At 49.6% G+C, this 19,091-nt stretch overlaps 1 protein-coding gene across 1 annotated transcript in view; it reads right to left on the bottom strand.

The window, feature by feature from the left end:
* Window positions 1-19,091, bottom strand: part of TRPM1 (transient receptor potential cation channel subfamily M member 1) — a 102,036-nt gene that overhangs the window by 52,707 nt on the left and 30,238 nt on the right. Inside the window, 8 exon segments of the mRNA XM_060260094.1 lie at window positions 2,715-2,815; window positions 3,453-3,525; window positions 7,626-7,749; window positions 9,469-9,509; window positions 9,511-9,644; window positions 14,029-14,200; window positions 15,515-15,639; window positions 17,451-17,664. Of these exon segments, the coding sequence (XP_060116077.1) occupies window positions 2,715-2,815; window positions 3,453-3,525; window positions 7,626-7,749; window positions 9,469-9,509; window positions 9,511-9,644; window positions 14,029-14,200; window positions 15,515-15,639; window positions 17,451-17,664 (984 nt within the window).

Genomic DNA, 19,091 nt, shown 5'->3' with positions numbered 1-19,091 from the left:
AGGCATAAGGGAGAACTTTTTGAATGCAACACTTTTGTCTGTTCACCCTTCAGTCTCTGATATATACAAACACACATACAAATAGACACACACACACACTATTCAAACCCCTTTCTCACAGCAAGGGAAGCGAAGCAGGATCAACCCCAGGTTAGCACTTAGAAAAGAACATAAGAGAAGCCATGTTGGATCAGGCCAATGGCCCATCCAGTCCAACACCCTGTGTCACATAAGGACATAAGAGAAGCCCTGTTGGATCAGGCCAATGGCCCATCCAGTCCAACACTCTGTGTCACAGAAGAACATAAGAGAAGCCATGTTGGATCAGGCCAATGGCCCATCCAGTCCAACACTCTGTGTCACATAAGAACATAAGAGAAGCCATGTCGGATCAGGCCAATGGCCCATCCAGTCCAACACTCTGAGTCACATAAGAACATAAGAGAAGCCCTGTTGGATCAGGCCAATGGCCCATCCAGTCCAACACTCTGAGTCACATAAGAACATAAGAGAAGCCATGTTGGATAAGGCCAATGGCCCATCCAGTCCAACACTCTGAGTCACATAAGAACATAAGAGAAGCCCTGTTGAATCAGGCCAGTGGCCCCTCCAGTCCAACATTCTGTGTCACGTAAGAACATAAGAGAAGCCATGCTGGATCAGGCCAGTGGCCCATCCAGTCCCACACTCTGTGTCACACAGGGGCCAAAAAAACAGATGCCATCAGGAGGTCCACTAGTGGGGCCAGGACACTAGAAGTCTTTCCACTTCTAGTGGGAGGTGTTTTTTGGGGGGGGGGTGGCACCAAGAATACAGAGCATCACTAGCCCCATCTACACCTTTTGGCTAATAGTCACTGATGGACCACTGCTCCATATGTTCATCCAACCCCCTCTTGAAGTTGTCTATGCTTGTAGCCGCCGCCACCTCCTGTGGCAGTGAATTCCACATGTTAATCCCCCTTTGGGCGAAGAAGGACTTCCCTTTATCCGTTCTAACCCGACTGCTCAGCAATTTCATTGAATGCCCCCGAGTTCTTGTATTGTGAGAAAGGGAGAAAAGGACTTCTTTCACTACCTTCTCTATCCCATGCATAACCTTGTAAACCTCTCTCGTGTCACCCCCCAGTCAACGTAGATGGGAGACCACCAGGGAAGTCCAGGGTTGCTACGCAGAGGCAGGCAATGGCGAACCCACCACAGTTGGTCCAACCTCACTTGAAGGGCCCAGGCTTGCAGGATCTTGTCAGAAGCTAAGCAGAGTCAGCCCCGGTTAGCACTTGGATGGGAGACCACTAAGGAAATTTAGGGTTGTTGTGCAGAGGCAGGCAACGGCCAAAGGGGTCTGTATGTCTTTGGCTCCAACCTGGATGGCCCAGGCTAGCCTGATCTTGGCAGATCTTGGAAGCGAAACAAAGCCAGCCCCAGTTAGTTCTTGGAGGAGAGACCACTGAGGAAGTCCAGGGTCACTACCCTGAGGCAGGCCAGGCCAAACCACCTCTGAACGTCTCTGGCCTTGAAAACCCAACAGAAGTCACCGTAAGTCAGCTGCAACTTGAGGGCACTTTCCACGCACACATAATGCACTCCCTTTCCCACACACGCATAAGAGAGCCAGCTTGGTGTAGTGCAGGGGTGGCCAACGGTAGCTCTCCAGATGTTTTCTTGTCTACAACTCCCATCAGCCCCAGCCATTGGCCATGCTGGCTGGGGCTGATGGGAGTTGTAGGCAAAAAAACATCTGGAGAGCTACCGTTGGCCACCCCTGGTGTAGTGGTTAAGTGTGCGGACTCTTATCTGGGAGAACCGGGTTGGATTCCCCACTCCTCCACTTGCACCTGCTGGAATGGCCTTGGGTCAGCCATAGCTCTCTTATCTGGGAGAACTGGGTTTGATTCCCCACTCCTCCACTTGCACCTGCTGGAATGGCCTTGGGTCAGCCAGAGCTCTCTTATCTGGGAGAACGGGTTGGATTCCCCACTCCTCCACTTGCAGCTGCTGGAATGGCCTTGGGTCAGCCAGAGCTCTCTTATCTGGGAGAACCGGGTTTGATTCCCCACTCCTCCACTTGCAGCTGCTGGAATGGCCTTGGGTCAGCCAGAGCTCTCTTATCTGGGAGAACCGGGTTGGATTCCCCACTCCTCCACTTGCAGCTGCTGGAATGGCCTTGGGTCAGCCGTAGCTCTCTTATCTGGGAGAACTGGGTTTGATTCCCCACTTCTCCACTTGCAGCTGCTGGAATGGCCTTGGGCCAGCAATAGCTCTCTTATCTGGGAGAACCGGGTTTGATTCCCCACTCTTCCACTTGCAGCCTCTGGAATGGCCTTCGGTCAGCCAGAGCTCTCATAGGAGTTGTCCTTGACAGCTGTGAGAGTTCTCTCAGCCCCACCCACCTCACAGGGTGTCTGTGCTGTGTGTGGGGGGAAAGGTAAAGGAGATTGTGAGCTGCTCTAAGTCTCTGATACAGAGAGAAGGGCAGGGTATAAATCTGCAATTCTTCTTCTTCTTCTTCTGGGTGGCTGCTGTCTTGGTGGAAAATGGAGGTTTCCAGAGCCTCTCCCAGTCCCACCCAGCTTGGAGGGTTACCAGGCACACATCATCAACTGGGAGAGGCTGCAGCCGCATGCCTCGCACTGTAAGAACTTGATACCGAGGTCACAGGTTTTCACAACATCCCAAAGCAACCCCCCAAAGGGGAAGAAAAACCTCACATACCGGCCAGTGGTGACCGAAGACAAAGATCTGGCTGCGAGCAATGTCCACGCGGTTCCAGGCCAGCGCCAGACTCAGCTGATCCGGCGCAGAGGCGTTGGTCCCTAAAGAACCAGTGAAAAAGGGTTACTTCCAAGCAGTGTCCCCTCTAAGCTGAGTTAGCATGAGCTAGCTCACAGTTTTTTAGCCTCCGGCTCACACATTTTTGTCTCAGCTCAGGAAAAATGGCCCCAGAACACACTGATTTATGCAGCCGCTCACAACTCGAATGCCAGGAGCTCACAAAGTAGGATTTTTGCTCACAAGACCCCACAGCTTAGGAAGAAAGAGGTGAAAGGAAACCCCTCTGATGGTACGCAAGGCGCAGCCCCTTCCCGACTCCAAAGCTGCCTCAACTTGGTCACTTTCAGAGCCTCCAGCTTTTGCCCCTGCCGCAGGAAGCATCTGAGAAGCGGCACGCCCCACAGTGGATGGAAAGGGGCCCCCAACTGTTTAAAATCTTGGCTGCGGCCCTGATGGCTGGTTTTTATCAGACAACTTGTTTCACGGCCTTGTTTTCATTGTCTGGCTCGGTTTTGTTTAATCGCTTGAGCTTTGAGCTGAAAGTCGATTTCCTAAATAAATTTTAAAAAAACCCAAAGAAATGAAATGGCCCCTTTGGACATCGGCCGCACACGTTCGTGGTGACAAGCGCCCCCCCCCTCTCCCCCGTTTCCTGGATCCTTAATTGGGGCGACTCACCTTTCAGCAGCGCCGTCAAGATAGACATCTCAATGTCCTGCTGCCCCTCGGAGCCCATGCGGAAGACGGTGATCTGAGGAACGGAGGAAATAAAGGGGGTGAGAGGAGGGCAGCGACACACTAAGACTTCCCCGTTCCTCCTGAGGAAGAAGCGTCAACCCCGTGGGCTGCAGCACTGTGAAAACCAAACTCTGTTTTAGGGATTATTAGGGAAAGGGACTAAGAATAAAATGGCTGATGCTGTAATGCCCAGGCCTCGGATTCAGTGGGAGTTCACAGGAGCGCAGCTCCTGCACTTTTCTGAGAATTCCACCTCCTCCTCCTGAGAGTTCCACCTCCTTGTCCATTGAATAGTAGGTGCAGTGGCATAACAATCCCTGGATGAGCTCCACCACCTATTTTTCTACAAAACGACCCCTGGTAATGCCCATTAATAGATCTATGGTGTGGCTTCATTTGCAATACTGTGCACAGTTCTCGTCACTGTGTCTCCAAAAGGACATCGTCAGGGCTCATTTTGTAGCAGGAGCTCCTTGCCACGCCCCCCCTGATGTAGCCAATCCTCCAAGAGCTTACAGGGCTCTTCGTACAGGGCCTACTGTAAGATCCAGGAGGATTGGCTACATCAGGGGGTGTGGCCTAATATGCAAAGGAGTTCCTGCTACACAAAAAGGCCCTGGACATCGCAGATCTAGGATAAGTTATAGAGGAGGACAACTTAGGTCAGAGGTGGCCAGCGGTAGCTCTCCAGATGTTTTTTGCCCTACAACTCCCATCAGCCCCAGCCAGCATGGCCAATGGCTGGGGCTGATGGGAGTTGTAGGCAAAAAAAACATCTGGAGAGCTACCGTTTGCCACTCCTGAAGATGATTAAAGGGATTGGAACACCTTCTCGAGGACACTAAAGGCTGAAGAGTCTGGACAACTAAGGGGGGGGCATGATAAAGGTTTCCAAAATGATGCACAGGATGGAGAGAGTTGACCAAAAAAGAAACTGTCCTCCAGCTCTCAAAAAAACAAAACATATGAGGCTGCCTTCTACTGAATCAGACCCTGGGTCCATCGAAGTCAGTCTTGTCTTCTCAGACTCGCAGCGGCTCTCCAGGGTCTCAAGCTGAGGTTTCTCAGGCCTACTTGCCTGGACCCTTTTTGGAGATGCCGGGGATTGAACCTGGGATCTTCTGCTTCCCAAGCAGATGCTCTACCACTGAGCCACAGCCCCATTCATGGCTCTCCAGGGTCTCAAGCTGAGGTTCTTCACGCCTACTTGCCTGGACCCTTTTTTAGTGGAGATGCCAGGGATTGAACCTGGACCTTCTGCTTCCCAAGCAGATGCTCTACCCCTGAGCCACCGTCCCTCCCCTCCCTAACCTAAAAGATTAGAATTCAAGGGAATCCGATGAAGCTGATGGGCGGTAGTTCAGGATGCATCAAAGGAAAATACTTGTGAGGGAGCAATTTGGCTTCTGCATAAATTAGTCTGCCCTGGGGCCTTCCTTCCTAAGCGAAGACAAAAAGGTGTGCCAGAGGCTAAAAAACTGAGCTTAGAGGGAACACCGGCCCAGGGTAATGTTGATTGCCGCTTTGGAATTTCTCCGGGCCATGTTGGTCCAGGGGTGCTGCAGGGTTTTGTGGGGGGTTGGGGTGCCTTCCTCTGGGCCCTGGAGCAGGGGTCACTGGGGGAGGGGGGAGGAGGAGGTGGTTGTGAAGTCCCTGCTTGGTGCAGATGACCCTGGAGACCCCATCCGCCTCTATGTTTTGTATGTTTTCCTGTTCACCACCTCGGGATCCCAATCAGGTGGAAAGATAGCATTAAAATATTTCAAATAATAGTAAATAATGACCAAAAAACCCCGGCTGGGATACAGTAGCCCGCAGAGAGATCTGCAGATAACAAGCAGCCTGGTTTGACTTGGCAGAGAGCACAGAATGAATGGGATTCCTGGGCGTCGTGTGTTGCGTCCAGCAATCCCCAAGCTGGAACATTCGGATTAGTGTTTAATCTGATCAAGTGGTCTCTTTGCTCCTAGGCTCCCATTCAAAATAATAATAATAATAATAATAAGATTGCAATTTTGCAATTGCAAAAAGAAAAAAAAAGTGCATTCTGTCCTTTGCTTTCCTTATTGACTTCATGAAAAAGGGAAACACTCTCCCCGCCCCCGCCAGAAAAAAAAGCATTGATCTGTGGAGAAAGCAGGGGCCGATTATATAAGCCAGTTGTGCCAGGCGACTGTGTGCCCCCACTCCAGGTGGGGCTGCGAGATCTCCCAGAATTGCAACTGATTTCCAGACAACAGAGGTCAGGTCCTCCCCCCCCCCCTCCTACCCAGAAAACAGCAGCTTTGGAGAGTGGAATTTGGGCATTATATATCTCCTGAGATCAGGGGTGGAATTCTAGCAGGAGCTCCTTTGCATATTAGTAGCCAATCCTCCGAGAGCTTACAACAAAGAGCTCTGTAAGCTCCAGGACAATTGGCTACATCAGGGGGTGTGTGGCCTAATATGCAAAGGAGCTCCTGCTAGAATTCACCTCTGCCTGAGATCCCTCCCTTCCGGGAGGTTCACCTCCAAACCTCCAGGAATCCCCCAAGTCAGAGCTGGCAACGAATGAAGTGGAAAGTCATTAGCCTTGTCATCACAGATGCAACCCCAGAAGTGGCAAAACTTCTCTTGAAGGAATGGCTTCAGCCTGCCGAAAGGATGTCGCGTGATGGACCATGGAAGGGGGGAAAAAAACCTTGCAGCCACAGAAGATGTTTGTAAAACGGCTAGGTAGGCAGAGATCTAACTGTATGCAAACCTGTTGTGAATGACCCTCTTAAGTCTAGAACAGGGGTGGCAAACTTGCTTAATGTAGGAGCCGCACGGAATAAATGTCAGATGTTTGAGAGCTGGAAGGAAGGAAGGAAGGAAGGAAGGAAGGAAGGAAGGAAGGAAGGAAGGAAGGAAGGAAGGAAGGAAGGAAGGAAGGAAGGAAGGAAGGAAGGAAGGAAGGGAGGGAGGAGGGAGGGAGGGAGGGAGGGAGGAGGGGTGGAGGGAGGGAGGAAGGAAGGAAGGAAGGAAGGAAGGAAGGAAGGAAGGAAGGAGAAGGAAGGAAGGAAGGAAGGAAGGAAGGAAGGAAGAGGAAGGAAGGAAGGAAGGAAGGAAGGAAGGAAGGAAGGGAGGGAGGGAGGGGAGGGAGGGAGGGAGGGAGGGAGGAAAGAAAGCAACTTTAAATGCATTCTTCAAGCTGCTGGCTGGCTTGGCTTGGCAAAAATGATTTAAAGAGAGAAATGTCTTCTTCGAGCCAGCCAACACAATATGTGTGAAAGAGCCACATGTGGATCCCGAGCCACAGTTTGGTCACATCTGGGTCCAGCAGCTCCTTAGAAGCCAACAAGGTTTTTGGGGTATGAGCTTTAGCATTCAGAGAGTTTTCTTTGTCAGAGAGGAAGGAAACTTTGACTCTCGAAAACTTATACCCTGGAAATCTCATGGAACTCTAGGGTGCTGTTGCTGGACTCCAGTCTGTCTCTTTTCACTGCCGACCTGAACGGGGATCTTCTAAAACAGTCCCTTCCAGCTCTATGATTTGTTATGAGGGCCAGTTCTGACATAAATGAGAGCGTGCTGGGCGGGGCCATGTCTGGTTGGGCCCTGTGTGTACCTATTTAAGATTAGGTAGCAGAGATATAAAGGACTTTATAAAGGACCCAAACACAATATATATATTTTTAAAACTTAAAACATGCTTAAAGCACTCATTGGTCTCAAAGATGCTTTCTTTGTATATCTCCCATGGGATCCAGGGAACTGGGCAAAGGAAGCTCTGGCTTTTTCCTTCCTTCCCCAGGGGGTGGGGTGGGGAAAGAGCCTCAGCCAATAGAAGGAAGAGAAGCTTGGCTCAGTAGCTCTGCTGTGCGATTGAGAGAGCCTGGCAAAGCAAGCTATTCCTCTCCCCTTCCTCCCCAAGGGAGGAGCCTCAGCCAACGGAGAAAATAGTTTTGCTCTGTAGCTCCTGTGCAATTGAGCTGCGATGCAGAAGGAAGCAAAATATAGGGAGAAGGAAGCAGATGACGACCAGTTGCTCAGGGGCCTGATAGGAGCCTGATTCGGCCCCCACACAGCATGTTTGATACCCCTGCTCTAAAACGCTTTCGTTTCTGCCAATCCAGAGTAGAAGAAACTTACCAGCTCCTTTTTCTTCATGCATTCCATGAGAACGACGAAGAGCTGGTGGGCCTGGCTCCGGTTGTAGTTGAAGGTCTTCTGAATGGTGACGAGAAGCTGGTCCCTCAGAGACTCAGTGATGATGCTGAAGAGAGAAAGGGAGAGAGAAACCAGAAGTCGGTTTTCATATTCAGCTTTTGGGACTTTGAAAAATGGCAACTCCTTGGGGAGGCTTCCCAGGGCTTTTTTTTTTTAGCAGGAACGCAGTTCCGGCTGGCTTGGCATCAGGGGGTGTGGCCTAATATGCAAATGAGTTCCTGCTGGGCTTTTTCTACAAAAGAAGCCCTGGGCAGGGTACAATGCTACAACAGGGATTTTTTTAAAAAAAAGCCCAGCAGGAACTCATTCGCATACTAGGTCCCCCCCTCCTGATGTCACCGTTGTTCCACACAAATTAGGGGAGGGACGGTGGCTCAGTGGTAGAGAACCTGCTTGGTAAGCAGAAGGCCCCAGGTTCAATCCCCGGCATCTCAAACTCAAAAGGGTCCAGGCAAATAGGCATGAAACACCTCCGCTGGAGACCCTGGAGAGCCATTAATGGGGCTGTGGCTCAGTGGTAGAGAACCTGCTTGGTAAGCAGAAGGCTCCAGGTTCAATCCCTGGCATCTCCAACTAAAAAGGGTCCAGGCAAATAGGTGTGAAAAACCTCAGCTTGAGACCCCCCGGAGAGCCTCTGCCAGTCTGAGGAGACAAGACTAACTTTGATGGACTGAGGGTCTGATTCAGTAGAAGGCAGCTTCATATGTTCAAGGGAAAAGGGAGCAGATGGCAGTGATAAGTTGTTTGTGGGCCTCCAGCTTGAGACCCTGGAGAGCCGCTGCCAGTCTGAGTAGACAATACTGACTTTAGGGAGGGACGGTGGCTCAGTGGTAGAGCATCTGCTTGGTAAGCAGAAGGTCCCAGGTTCAATCCCCGGCATCTCCAACTAAAAAAGGTCTAGGCAAATAGGAATGAAAAAAAGCTGGAGACCCTGGAGAGCCGCTGCCAGTCTGAGCAGACAATACTGACTTTGATGGACCCAAGAGGGTCTGATTCAGTATAAGGCAGCTTCATGTGTTCATGTGTGTTCAAGTCATTCATGCAAGTCATTTTTTTGTGGAAAAAGCTCAGCAGGAACTCATCTACATGTCAGGGCACCCTGTCTGGTGCCAAGCCACCAAGAACAGGGGTGTGTGGCCTAATATGCAAAGGAGCTTCTGCTAGAATTCCACCTCTGGTCTCCACAGCTCCATAAAGAAGGCGAACAGAACGATTATTTTTCCTTGCGCTGTTAAATAAACAAATATCGCAACAGTGCTAATCTTTGAAGCATATTTTTTTTTAAAAAATCTTTAATTGTGTTTGTCTGTGTCCTTTATAAAGTTTATATCTGTGCGTCGTGGCATTACATTTTATGACACACAAGGCCCAGCCCAATAAGGCATATTGCTGATGGAGGGCTGAGTGAAGGCTGTTGAGAGAAAGGTTGACCTGAGGTCACCCAGTGAGGTTATGACAAGACGGGAGATTTGAACTGGGAGCCTAGCAAATCGCAGCTCATTCTCCGAGCCTCCACGCTACACCTTAATGCACAAATTTAATAAAGCTCATATTTTAATGGCAGGGATTTCTGAGTGATATAAAAGGTATTAGGCGAAATGACAGAAAGAACTAATTCAAGCAGCAACTTGAATTTCTTCATCATCCTCGCGCTCCAGTCGAGGAAGGGGTGCTGAGTGACGTCCCGTGAGCTCACAATGAAGACAAGATTTGAACTGGCTCGATCTCTGTCGCGCTTCCCCTGCGACACGGCCCCGGATCTTACCCTCCTTCCTCCGAGTATTTGTGCGCAAAGGACAAAATGTCCCGACGCCCGCCCACTGCCGTCGCAGATCACCACAGGAACGGGGGGCTCCTCGCGGAGGCACTCCAAGACGATCGAGATGACGTTGGGGCCCCCTTCGACTATCAGTCCGACCACTGGCACGCCTTGCCCGAGCCCTGCAGGAGAAAACAGGTGAAGTGAACCTTTCCAAAGGAAGGGAGTTTCAGAGGGTAGTTGTGTTGACAAGTAGTAGAAGACCCGGATTTGAGTCCAGCAGCACCTTAGAGATCAGCAACATTTCAGGGCATGAGCTTTCGAGAGTCAGTGTAGCGCCCCCGGGGGTCATTGTTCCTCTTGATGTCCCTCTTGGAGCCTTCCAAGTGTTTTTAGAAAGTGGGTTGGGTCAGGTGGAGCTCTTGCCCAGAAAGTCATCCGGCTTGCTATCAGGGACTGCATCTCCCCACACGTTCCCCAGAGGGTACGTCGATCAGGATCTCAAAATTTGTTATCGATCTCCTGGCCAAGGGAGGAAAGACTTAAAACAACACGTGAAAGAGCCTTCTCTGTTGCCTCGGGCACTGCGCTGGGGAACAGTGCTCTATCAGGTCACTTCTCTATCATGTTTCAACCAACGGGTTGAAATTAAATCAGAAGAGTTTCTGGCTCAACATTAGGAAGAACTTCCTGACCGTTAGAGAGGTTCCTCAGTGGAACAGGCTTCCTCGGGAAGTGGTGGGCTCGCCTTCCTTGGAGGTTTTTCAACAGAGGCTAGATGGGCATCTAACAGCAATGAAGATCCTGTGAATTTAGGGGGAGGCGTTTGTGAGTTTCCTGCATTGTGCAGGGGGTTGGACTAGATGACCCTGGAGGTCCCTTCCAACTCTAGGATTCTATGATTAGGAAGAACTTCCTGACCATTAGAGTGGTTCCTCAGTGGAACAGGCTTCCTCCTTGGGAGGTGGTGTGTTCTCCTTCCTTGGAGGTTTTGAAACAAAGGCTAAGTGGCCATCTGAGAGCAATGAAGATCCTGTGAATTTAGAGGGAGGCATTTGTGAGTTTCCTGCACTGTGCAGGGGGTTGGACTAGATGACCCTGGAGGTCCCTTCCAACTCTATGATTCTAGGATTCTGAGCAATGTTCCCTCTAAGCTGTGGAGTCTTGTAAGCAAAAATTTTACATTGTGAACTACTGGCATTAAAGCTGTGAGCTACTACATAAATTAGTTTGCTCTGGGGCCATTTTTCCTGAGCTAAGACAAAAATGTGTGAGCCAGAAGCTAAAAAACTGTGAGCTAGCTCCTGCTAAAAGCTTAGAGGGAACACTGCTTCTGATGTGGGATAAAGAGACGCTAGACGAGACAGACTCATTGACTTCTGTTCTTAAGTTTGTTCTGCAGATGCACCTTTTGCAAGATACCCAAGGGGGGAGGAATAACACCATCAACGTGAGCCTTTCTAGCATAAGGCTGGACATAACGGCCGGCGTTAGAGACGACAGCTGAGCACCCCTTTGCTGTCCCTGCCCCACTGCGATCTCCAGGCATAGGATGACAAAGGGAAGCCCACAGGTCATGTCATCACTGCAGACTCAGTCCCAAGACACTCAGGAACTCACCAAGCTAAAAGGGAAGCAAAGGCGTTATCCTAAAAAGAGCGATACAATGGTCCCTTGAGAGCCCGTTCCGTCTTTACAAAGAATGAACTAGAGCCTTGTGAGGAATAGACAGGATTTTGGGGTTCCGCTTAAAAGCCATCAGTCTTGACAAAGGCAACAAAACATTTGACACCGGCTAACGTGGACTGGCTTTGCGCGGATGAACTTATTTTTATCCTACCCCTCACTGAAGCAATAGTGGACTGAACATGCAAGACTGTGAAGTGGGATTATTTGTTTCTTTAAGTTTCTGTGTGCAATCTGGATGAAAGAATTAATTACAGACTGTTTTCTCATGATTTTGCTTTATGAGTCAAAAGCAAACTCTTAACCTTTAAAAAGTGCCTGCATGCACTCTGGTTTATTTTTCTGCAGACTGTTTAAATTCATTTGAGTGCAGCCTGTTTGGGAAAAGAGGCTATGTCAAAGTGCCTGTGTGCACTCGGGTGTTTCCTATTGCGATCTGTTTAAAGGCAGAAGCTTTGGAATGTTAAAGTGCCTGCATGCACTCTTGTGTTTCCTATTGCAGTCTGTTTAAAGGTAGAAGTTTTGGAATATTAAAGTGCCTGCATGCACTCTGGTGTTTCCTATTACAGCCTGTTTAATGGCAGAAGCTTTGGAATATTAAAGTGCCTGCATGCACATTAATATTTTTCATCTTAGATTATTTAGAAGTAGAATCTACTCAGAAGTAGAGGCTACAAGCTTTTCCCTATCACATATGTTTTGTCCTGCAATAAATGTTTTGATAGTATAGTTTCACCCTGACATTTCTTCTATTATAGTTTTGCTTAAACTCAGGAAGCCCCCCTTTTTTTATAGAGTTAGGAGCCTTTAGGGGTTCGGGGTTTTAAGCGAGCCAGTGCAGTACTGTGGTTAAAAGTGTTGGACTAGTAACCGAGAGACACGGGTTAGAATCCCCACTTGTTTCCTGGAAGCTTGCTGGGTGACCCTGGTGTGAGTCGCTTTGGGGAGAAAGACAGGGTACAAATGAAGTAAATAATTAAGAGCTGAATATGAAGGGACGACAGCTGCATCCCACCACTCCAGTCTGTGACTCTTCCTAAGACTTAACATGGCTCAAGAATCGTGTTTACTTAGTCCCCAAGTGAACTCTGCAAGTACTCAGAGGCACACATATTATAATGTCCGGCAGGCAGGAATGATCCCACTTCTGACACTATGTAATGTCCGGCAGGCAGGAACGACAAACAACAACACACAGTTGTTGTTTATAGAACAGCTTTATTGGCAGAGACAAAGCACCACCAAGGACAACCAACACACAGCAGGAGAGATCTGAGATCCTTCCCACTCTAAACGCATTAAATACATAACGATGGGATGGAGACCCTCCTACTTAAAGACACATACATCACACATATTCTGGGACTGAGATTCAAATCAGGAAGAACATAAGAACATAAGAGAAGCCATGTTGGATCAGGCCAACGGCCCATCCAGTCCAACACTCTGTGTCACACAGTGGCAAAAGAAATTTATACATACACACACACTGTGGCTAATAGCCACTGATGGACCTCTGCTCCATATTTTTATCTAAACCCCTCTTGAAGGTGGCTATGCTTGTGGCCGCTACCACCTCCTGTGGCAGTGAATTCCACATGTTAATCACTCTTTGGGTGAAGAAGTACTTCCTTTTATCCGTTTTAACCTGGCTGCTCAGCAATTTCATCGAATGCCCATGAGTTCTTGTATTGTGAGAAAGGGAGAAAAGTACTTCTTTCTCTACTTTCTCCATTCCATGCATTATCTTGTAAACCTCTATCATGTCACCCCGCAGTCGACGTTTCTCCAAGCTAAAGAGTCCCAAGCGTTTCAACCTTTCTTCATAGGGAAAGTGTTCCAGCCCTTTAATCATTCTAATTGCCCTTTTCTGGACTTTCTCCAATGCTATAATATCCTTTTTGAGGTGCGGCGACCAGAACTGCACACAGTACTCCAAATGAGACCGCACCATCGATTTATCTCAAAGTGTGCAAATTAGATAATTCCTCCTCTCTTCCTGGATTCTCAGCGAGGATATCGATTAGTGTCTGCGTGTAGGTTTTTTAAGGGGGGGGGCTGGTGGCAAAAGACCCACCAGCTTTGGTTTGTTGTTCGATTCATGGTGTGAGTTATATGGGTGGACAAAATCTAAAACATGATCCTTAAAGATTAAACACTTCCCCTGTTGTAGCAAACTACAGTTTGTTCTTCCTTCTAAGCCCTCAAACTACGGTTCGCTTCTGTCACCTCCAAACCACAGTTTGTAATCCAGGTTTAGAAGCAAACCACAAATTGTGATTTGCACAGAATCAGGGCTTTTTTTTGTAGCAAGAACTCCTTTGCACACTAGGCCACATACCCCTGATGTAGTCAATCCACCAAGAGCTTTCAGTAGGCCCTGTACTAAGAGCCCTGTAAGCTTTTGGAGGATTGGCTACACTGGGGTGGGGTGGGGGACGGACGGTGACGTTTAATATGCGAAGGAGTTCCTGCTACAAAAAAAGCCCTGGATAGAATAACAAACTATGGTTTGTCGTGAAAGTGTTTCACTTTCAAGGAGTGAGTGGGCAAGCACCAGGCTTCTTCCCTCAGCAGGTAAACCCTCACTGCTATCTTTCGGTCTAGCCTAACTCGTAGGGCTGTTGTAAGGAAAACAGAGACCCTACCCCACCCAAGTACATTACCAAGAGCTGCTTAGAGGAAAAGTGGGAGAAAAGTAATTAACAAATAAAGCCAAATGCTCAGTTAGGAAATTGAGCAGCCTGGAGGTTTCATATCAGGCTGATCCATCATCCCTTTGTGTCAAATTGTCCTAAGTGCCACGAAAACGAAGAATTGTTTTGAACAAATTCAGCAATCGGGAAGGGGGCGCCTAGCTTAGGAAAAGCTGCCACTTACGGGTGTTGATTTTCTGGAGGGAGATGTGTTTCTCCAGCTGCCGCCGCAGTTTGACTTCCGCCCCGTACTTGCCGAGGGTGCCGTTATCGGCGAGGATGAAGTGCGTATGTGAACTGTTGAGCACAGAGAGTTTGCTTAGTGGATTTGACATGGTTTGATAAACCTTTGTCACCTGCCAAAAAGAAAAGTGCAATTTTTTTTTACTGGCGAACAAATAGGACGTGAAGTCAGCTGACTGCCTGCCTAAATGTACAGCTCAATCTGGACGCATCGGCTCTACAGGCTTCAGTTTGGTTTAGACGCAGGGCGTTTTTTTTTTTTTAGCAGGAGCTCCTTTGCATATTAGGCCACCCCCCCTGATGCAGCCAATCCTCCAAGAGCTTCCAGGGCTCTTAGTACAGGGTCCAGAGATAGAATTCTAGCAGGGGCTCCTTTGCATATTAGGCCACACCCCCTGATGCAGCCAATCCTCCAAGAGCTTCCGGGGCTCTTCGTACAGGGCCTGCTGCAAGCTCCAGGAGGATGGGCTACATCCAGTGTTGTCAAGCCCAATTCAAGAAATATCTGGGGACTTTGGGGGCGGAGCCAGGAGCAAGGTTGTGACGAGAATAATTGAACTCCAAAGGGAGTTCTGGCCATCACATTTAAAGGGACCGCACACCTTTTAAATGCCTTCCCTCCTTGGAAATAATGAAGGCCAGGGGCACCTTCTTTGGGGGCTCATAGAATTGGACCCCCTGGTCCAATCTTTGAAACTTGGAGGGTATTTTGAGGAGAGGCATTGAATGCTATGCTGCAAATGGGTTGCCTCCACCTCAAAAAACAGACCCCTCCACCCCGAGCCCCAGATACCCACAGATCAATTCTCCATTATACCCCATGGGAATCGGTCTCCATAGGGAATAATGGAGTGCCCAGCAAACATTCCCCCCCCCTTTCTGATGGCCCTGAAGTAGGGGGAGGGCCTCCAAACCAGAAGAAGAAGAAGAATTGCAGATTTATACCCCGCTCTTCTCTCTGAATCAGGGACTCAGAGTGGCTTATAGTCTCCTATATCTTCTCCCCCCACAACAGACACCCTGTGAGGTGGGCGGGGCTGAGAGGGTCAGGGGATCCCCTGACCCCACCTGGGGACTGGTAGCCCTAGCTACATCAGGGGTGTGTGGTCTGATATGCAAAGGAGTTCCTGCTACAAAAAAACGCCCTGTTTAGACAAGATGCCAGGAAGGGGAAAAACTTTCCCCATGGGATGTTTTATTCCCCCTTTTTTCCCCAGGGGAGCTGATCTTGGTCACCTGGAGATCAATCGTGATAGCAGGAGATCTCCACCTGCCACCTGCGGGATTTTAGCAACCCTCCCTTGATGGAAACAATAGATGTTGGTGCTCACATCAGCGGCTGTTTGTCCAGTGAAGCAGCACCATTTGACCTCAGCAATGAGCAGCACCGAAAGAAAGGAAAACTTCTCAAGAAGGTCAGAACTCACGTCTTTCCCGTTGAGGTCCTCTTTATTTTCCACGATGCCCCAGGGGGCGATCCCAATGGCACAGATGCGCCCTCTGGACTTGGACGAATGATCCTTCAAAGCGTCTCCCACGTGGCGGATAACCCCTGCCGGAGGGAACAAACCCATTAGGAGAAAAATGTCTCCCTTAGGGAAGCAAGATGGAACTTTAGTTTCTTCCAGGGCGTTTTTTTGAGCAGGAACGCAGTTCCGCCTTGCTTGACATCAGGGGGTGTGGCCTAATACGGAAATTCCTGGAGATTCAGGGGTGGAGTCCGGGGAGGGGAGGGCTTGAGGAGGGGTCTCAGCTGGGCTTGATGCCATAAAGTCCACCCTCCAAAGCAGCCATTTTCTCCAGGGGGAAATGACCTCTGCTGTCCGGAGAACAGCTGTAATTCTGGGAAATCTCCACGCCCCACCTGGAGGTTCATTGAACTAAGAGAGAAGTCGCTATGGAGATGATCAAAACCACAACCACAAGGTTATAGTGACCATTAACTAACAAATGTATTATTAACCATAAAACACAAGTCCCTAATCAAGTCCTTAGAGTAGATACATATGGGAAAAGTCCAACATGAGGAGAGCCAGTTTGGTGTAGTGGTTAAGTGTGTGGACTCTTATCTGGGAGAACTGGGTTTGATTTCCCACTCCTCCACTTGCACCTGCTGGAATGGCCTTGGGTCAGCCATAGCTCTGGCAGAAGTTGTCCTTGAAAGGGCAGCTGCTGTAAGAGTTCTTTTAGCCCTGCCCACCTCACAGGATGTCTGTTGTGGGGGAGGAAGGGAAAGGAGATTGTGAGCCGCTCTGAGACTCTTCGGAGTGGAGGGCGGGATATAAATCCAATATCTCCATCAACCTCACAGGGTGTCTGTTGTGGAGGAGGAAGGGAAAGGAGATTGTGAGCCGCTCTGAGACTCTTCGGAGTGGAGGGCAGGGTATAAATCCAGTATCTCCATCTACCTCACAGGGTGTCTGTTGTGGGGGAGGAAGGGAAAGGAGATTGTGAGCCGCTCTGAGACTCTTCGGAATGGAGGGCAGGATATAAATCCAATATCTTCATCTACCTCACAGGGTGTTTGTTGCAGGGGAGGAAGGGAAAGGAGATTGTGAGCCGCTCTGAGACTCTTCGGAGTGGAGGGCGGGATATAAATCCAATATCTTCATCTACCTCATAGGGTGTCTGTTGTGGGGGAGGAAGGGAAAGGAGATTGTGAGCCGCTCTGAGACTCTTCGGAGTGGAGGGTGGGATATAAATCCAATATCATCTTCTTCTTCATGTAGTGGTTTCTTCAGTGAAATTTTCTTCAATGAAATATGGATTTCCAAATGTTGCTTGAAAACCCCTGTATTCCACAAATTTTAATGACAAATATAAGATTCTTGCATGGCACCAATAGGGACCATAGTCTCCACAAAAACCTTCACTTATGGCAATTGCTCAAAAGGCTCTAAGCGGCCACTTAGAACCTTTTGAGCAATTGCCATAAGTTTGCCATAAAATCCGGGGCATTATTCCCTGTTGAAAAAGAATTGGAAGCAGATGGGGCAGAAGTCGACGACCTGTCCAGAGATTTTCAAGCAGCATTTGGAAATCCATATTTCATTGAAGAAAATGTCACTAAAGAAACCACTACGTGAAGCAGACGTCCTCATGTTGGACTTTTTCCATATGTATCTACTCTAAGGACTTTATTAGGGACTCGTGTTTCTTTGTGTTTATGGTTAATAATACATTTGTTAGTTAATTGTCACTATAACCTTGTGGTTGTGGTTTTGATTACCCACCTGGAGGTTGGCATCCCTATGGCCCACTCATCCCCCACCCCACTCCTGCTCTACCACTCTGCTGGCTGCGACTCTCCCGGTTTCTCTCCGCCCCGTTCTGCCTCCATCTCTGCAGCCGCCCCTCGCTTACCGGTGCTGACGCCTCCGGTGAAGATCCAGGCGCCCGTGGTCATGGCGGCCTTAATGAGTCCCTTCCCAAAGACCTGCTTCAGCTTGGGCTGCAGGTCGAAGTTCTGCAGCCCTCCGTGGACGGAGATCAAGAGTTTGGGGAGCTCCAGCTGCCAGTCCTTCACCATGAGATGGAGCAGTGCGTCCGGCTTGGTGTCGTAAGACACTCGGATGTACTGCAAGAGAAGGCGGGACAGCCCCTTAATGAGATGACAACTTCCCCTGGGGATTTCGACGGCTCCCTGGCTCTGCTTGTACAGGGCACCATCAATGATCGCAGTCCCTCTGCCTAACATCCATTTTATTTATTGACCTTTCGGATATCTTGACTTTCCCCCCAAAGAAGCTAATGCGGTTCTCCTCTCCTCCATTTTGTGCTCATAACAACAGCCCTGCAATGTAGGTTAGGCTGAGAGAGAGTGACCAGCCCAAGGTCACCCAGAAAGCTTCCATGGCAGGGCAGAGATTCAAAGATGGGTCTTCCAGATACTAAGAACATAAGAAGACACTTGCTGGATCAGACCAGTGAGGGTCCCTCTAGTCCAGCCTCCTGTCTCACACAGTGGCCAACCAGTTCCTCTGGAGGGCCAACAACAGGGCAGAGAGGATGAGGCCTTCCCCTGAGAAGAACCTCAGAAGAGCCCTGCTGGATCAGACCAGTGAGGGTCCGTCTAGTCCAGCCTCCTGTCTCACACAGGTGCCAATCACTTCCTCTGGAGGGCCGACAACAGAGCAGAGAGGCCAAGGCCTTCATAAGAACATCAGAAGAGCCCTGCTGGGTCAGACCAGGTAGGGTCCATCTAGTCCAGCCTCCTGTCTCACACAGAGGCCAACCAGTTCCTCTGAAGGGCAACATCAGGGCAGAGAGGCTGAAGCCTTCATAAGAACATCAGAAGAGCCCTGCTGGATCAGACCAGTGAGGGTCTATCTAGTCCAGCCTCCTGTCTCACACAGGGGCCAACCAGTTCCTCTGGAGGGCCAACAACAGGGCAGAGAGACTGAGGCCTTCCCCTGAGAAGAACCTCAGAAGAGCCCTGCTGGATCAGACCAGTGAGGGTCCATCTAGTCCAGCCTCCTGTCTCACACAGGTGCCAATCACTTCCTCTGGAGGGCCAACAACAGAGCAGAGAGGCCAAGGCCTTCATAAGAACACCAGAAGAGCCCTGCTGGGTCAGACCAGTGAGGGTCCATCTAGTCCAGCCTCCTGTCTCACACAGTGGCAAACCAGTTCTTCTGGAGGTCCTACAGTAGGGCACAGAGGCTGAGGCCTCCCCCTGAGAAGAACATCTGAAGAGCCCTGCTGGGTCAGACCAGTGAGGGTCCCTCTAGTCCAGCCTCCTGTCTCACACAGGGGCCAACCAGTTCCTCTGGAGGGTCAACAACAGGGCAGAGAGGCTGAGGCCTTCATAAGAACATCAGACCAGTGAGGGTCCCTCTAGTCCAGCCTCCTGTCTCACACAATGGCCAACCAGTTGCTCTGGAGGGCCAACAACAGGGTAGAGAGGCTGAGGTCTTCACAAGAACATCAGAAGAGCCCTGCTGGATCAGACAATGAGAGTCCATCTAATCCAGCCTCCTGTCTCACACAGTGGCCAGCCAGTTC

The sequence above is a fragment of the Heteronotia binoei genome, chromosome 19, assembly GCF_032191835.1.
Source record: "Heteronotia binoei isolate CCM8104 ecotype False Entrance Well chromosome 19, APGP_CSIRO_Hbin_v1, whole genome shotgun sequence".
Classification (NCBI taxonomy): Eukaryota; Metazoa; Chordata; class Lepidosauria; order Squamata; family Gekkonidae; genus Heteronotia; species Heteronotia binoei.
Note: the sequence above shows the minus strand (reverse complement) of the source record. Positions and strands in the feature narration are given on the sequence as shown.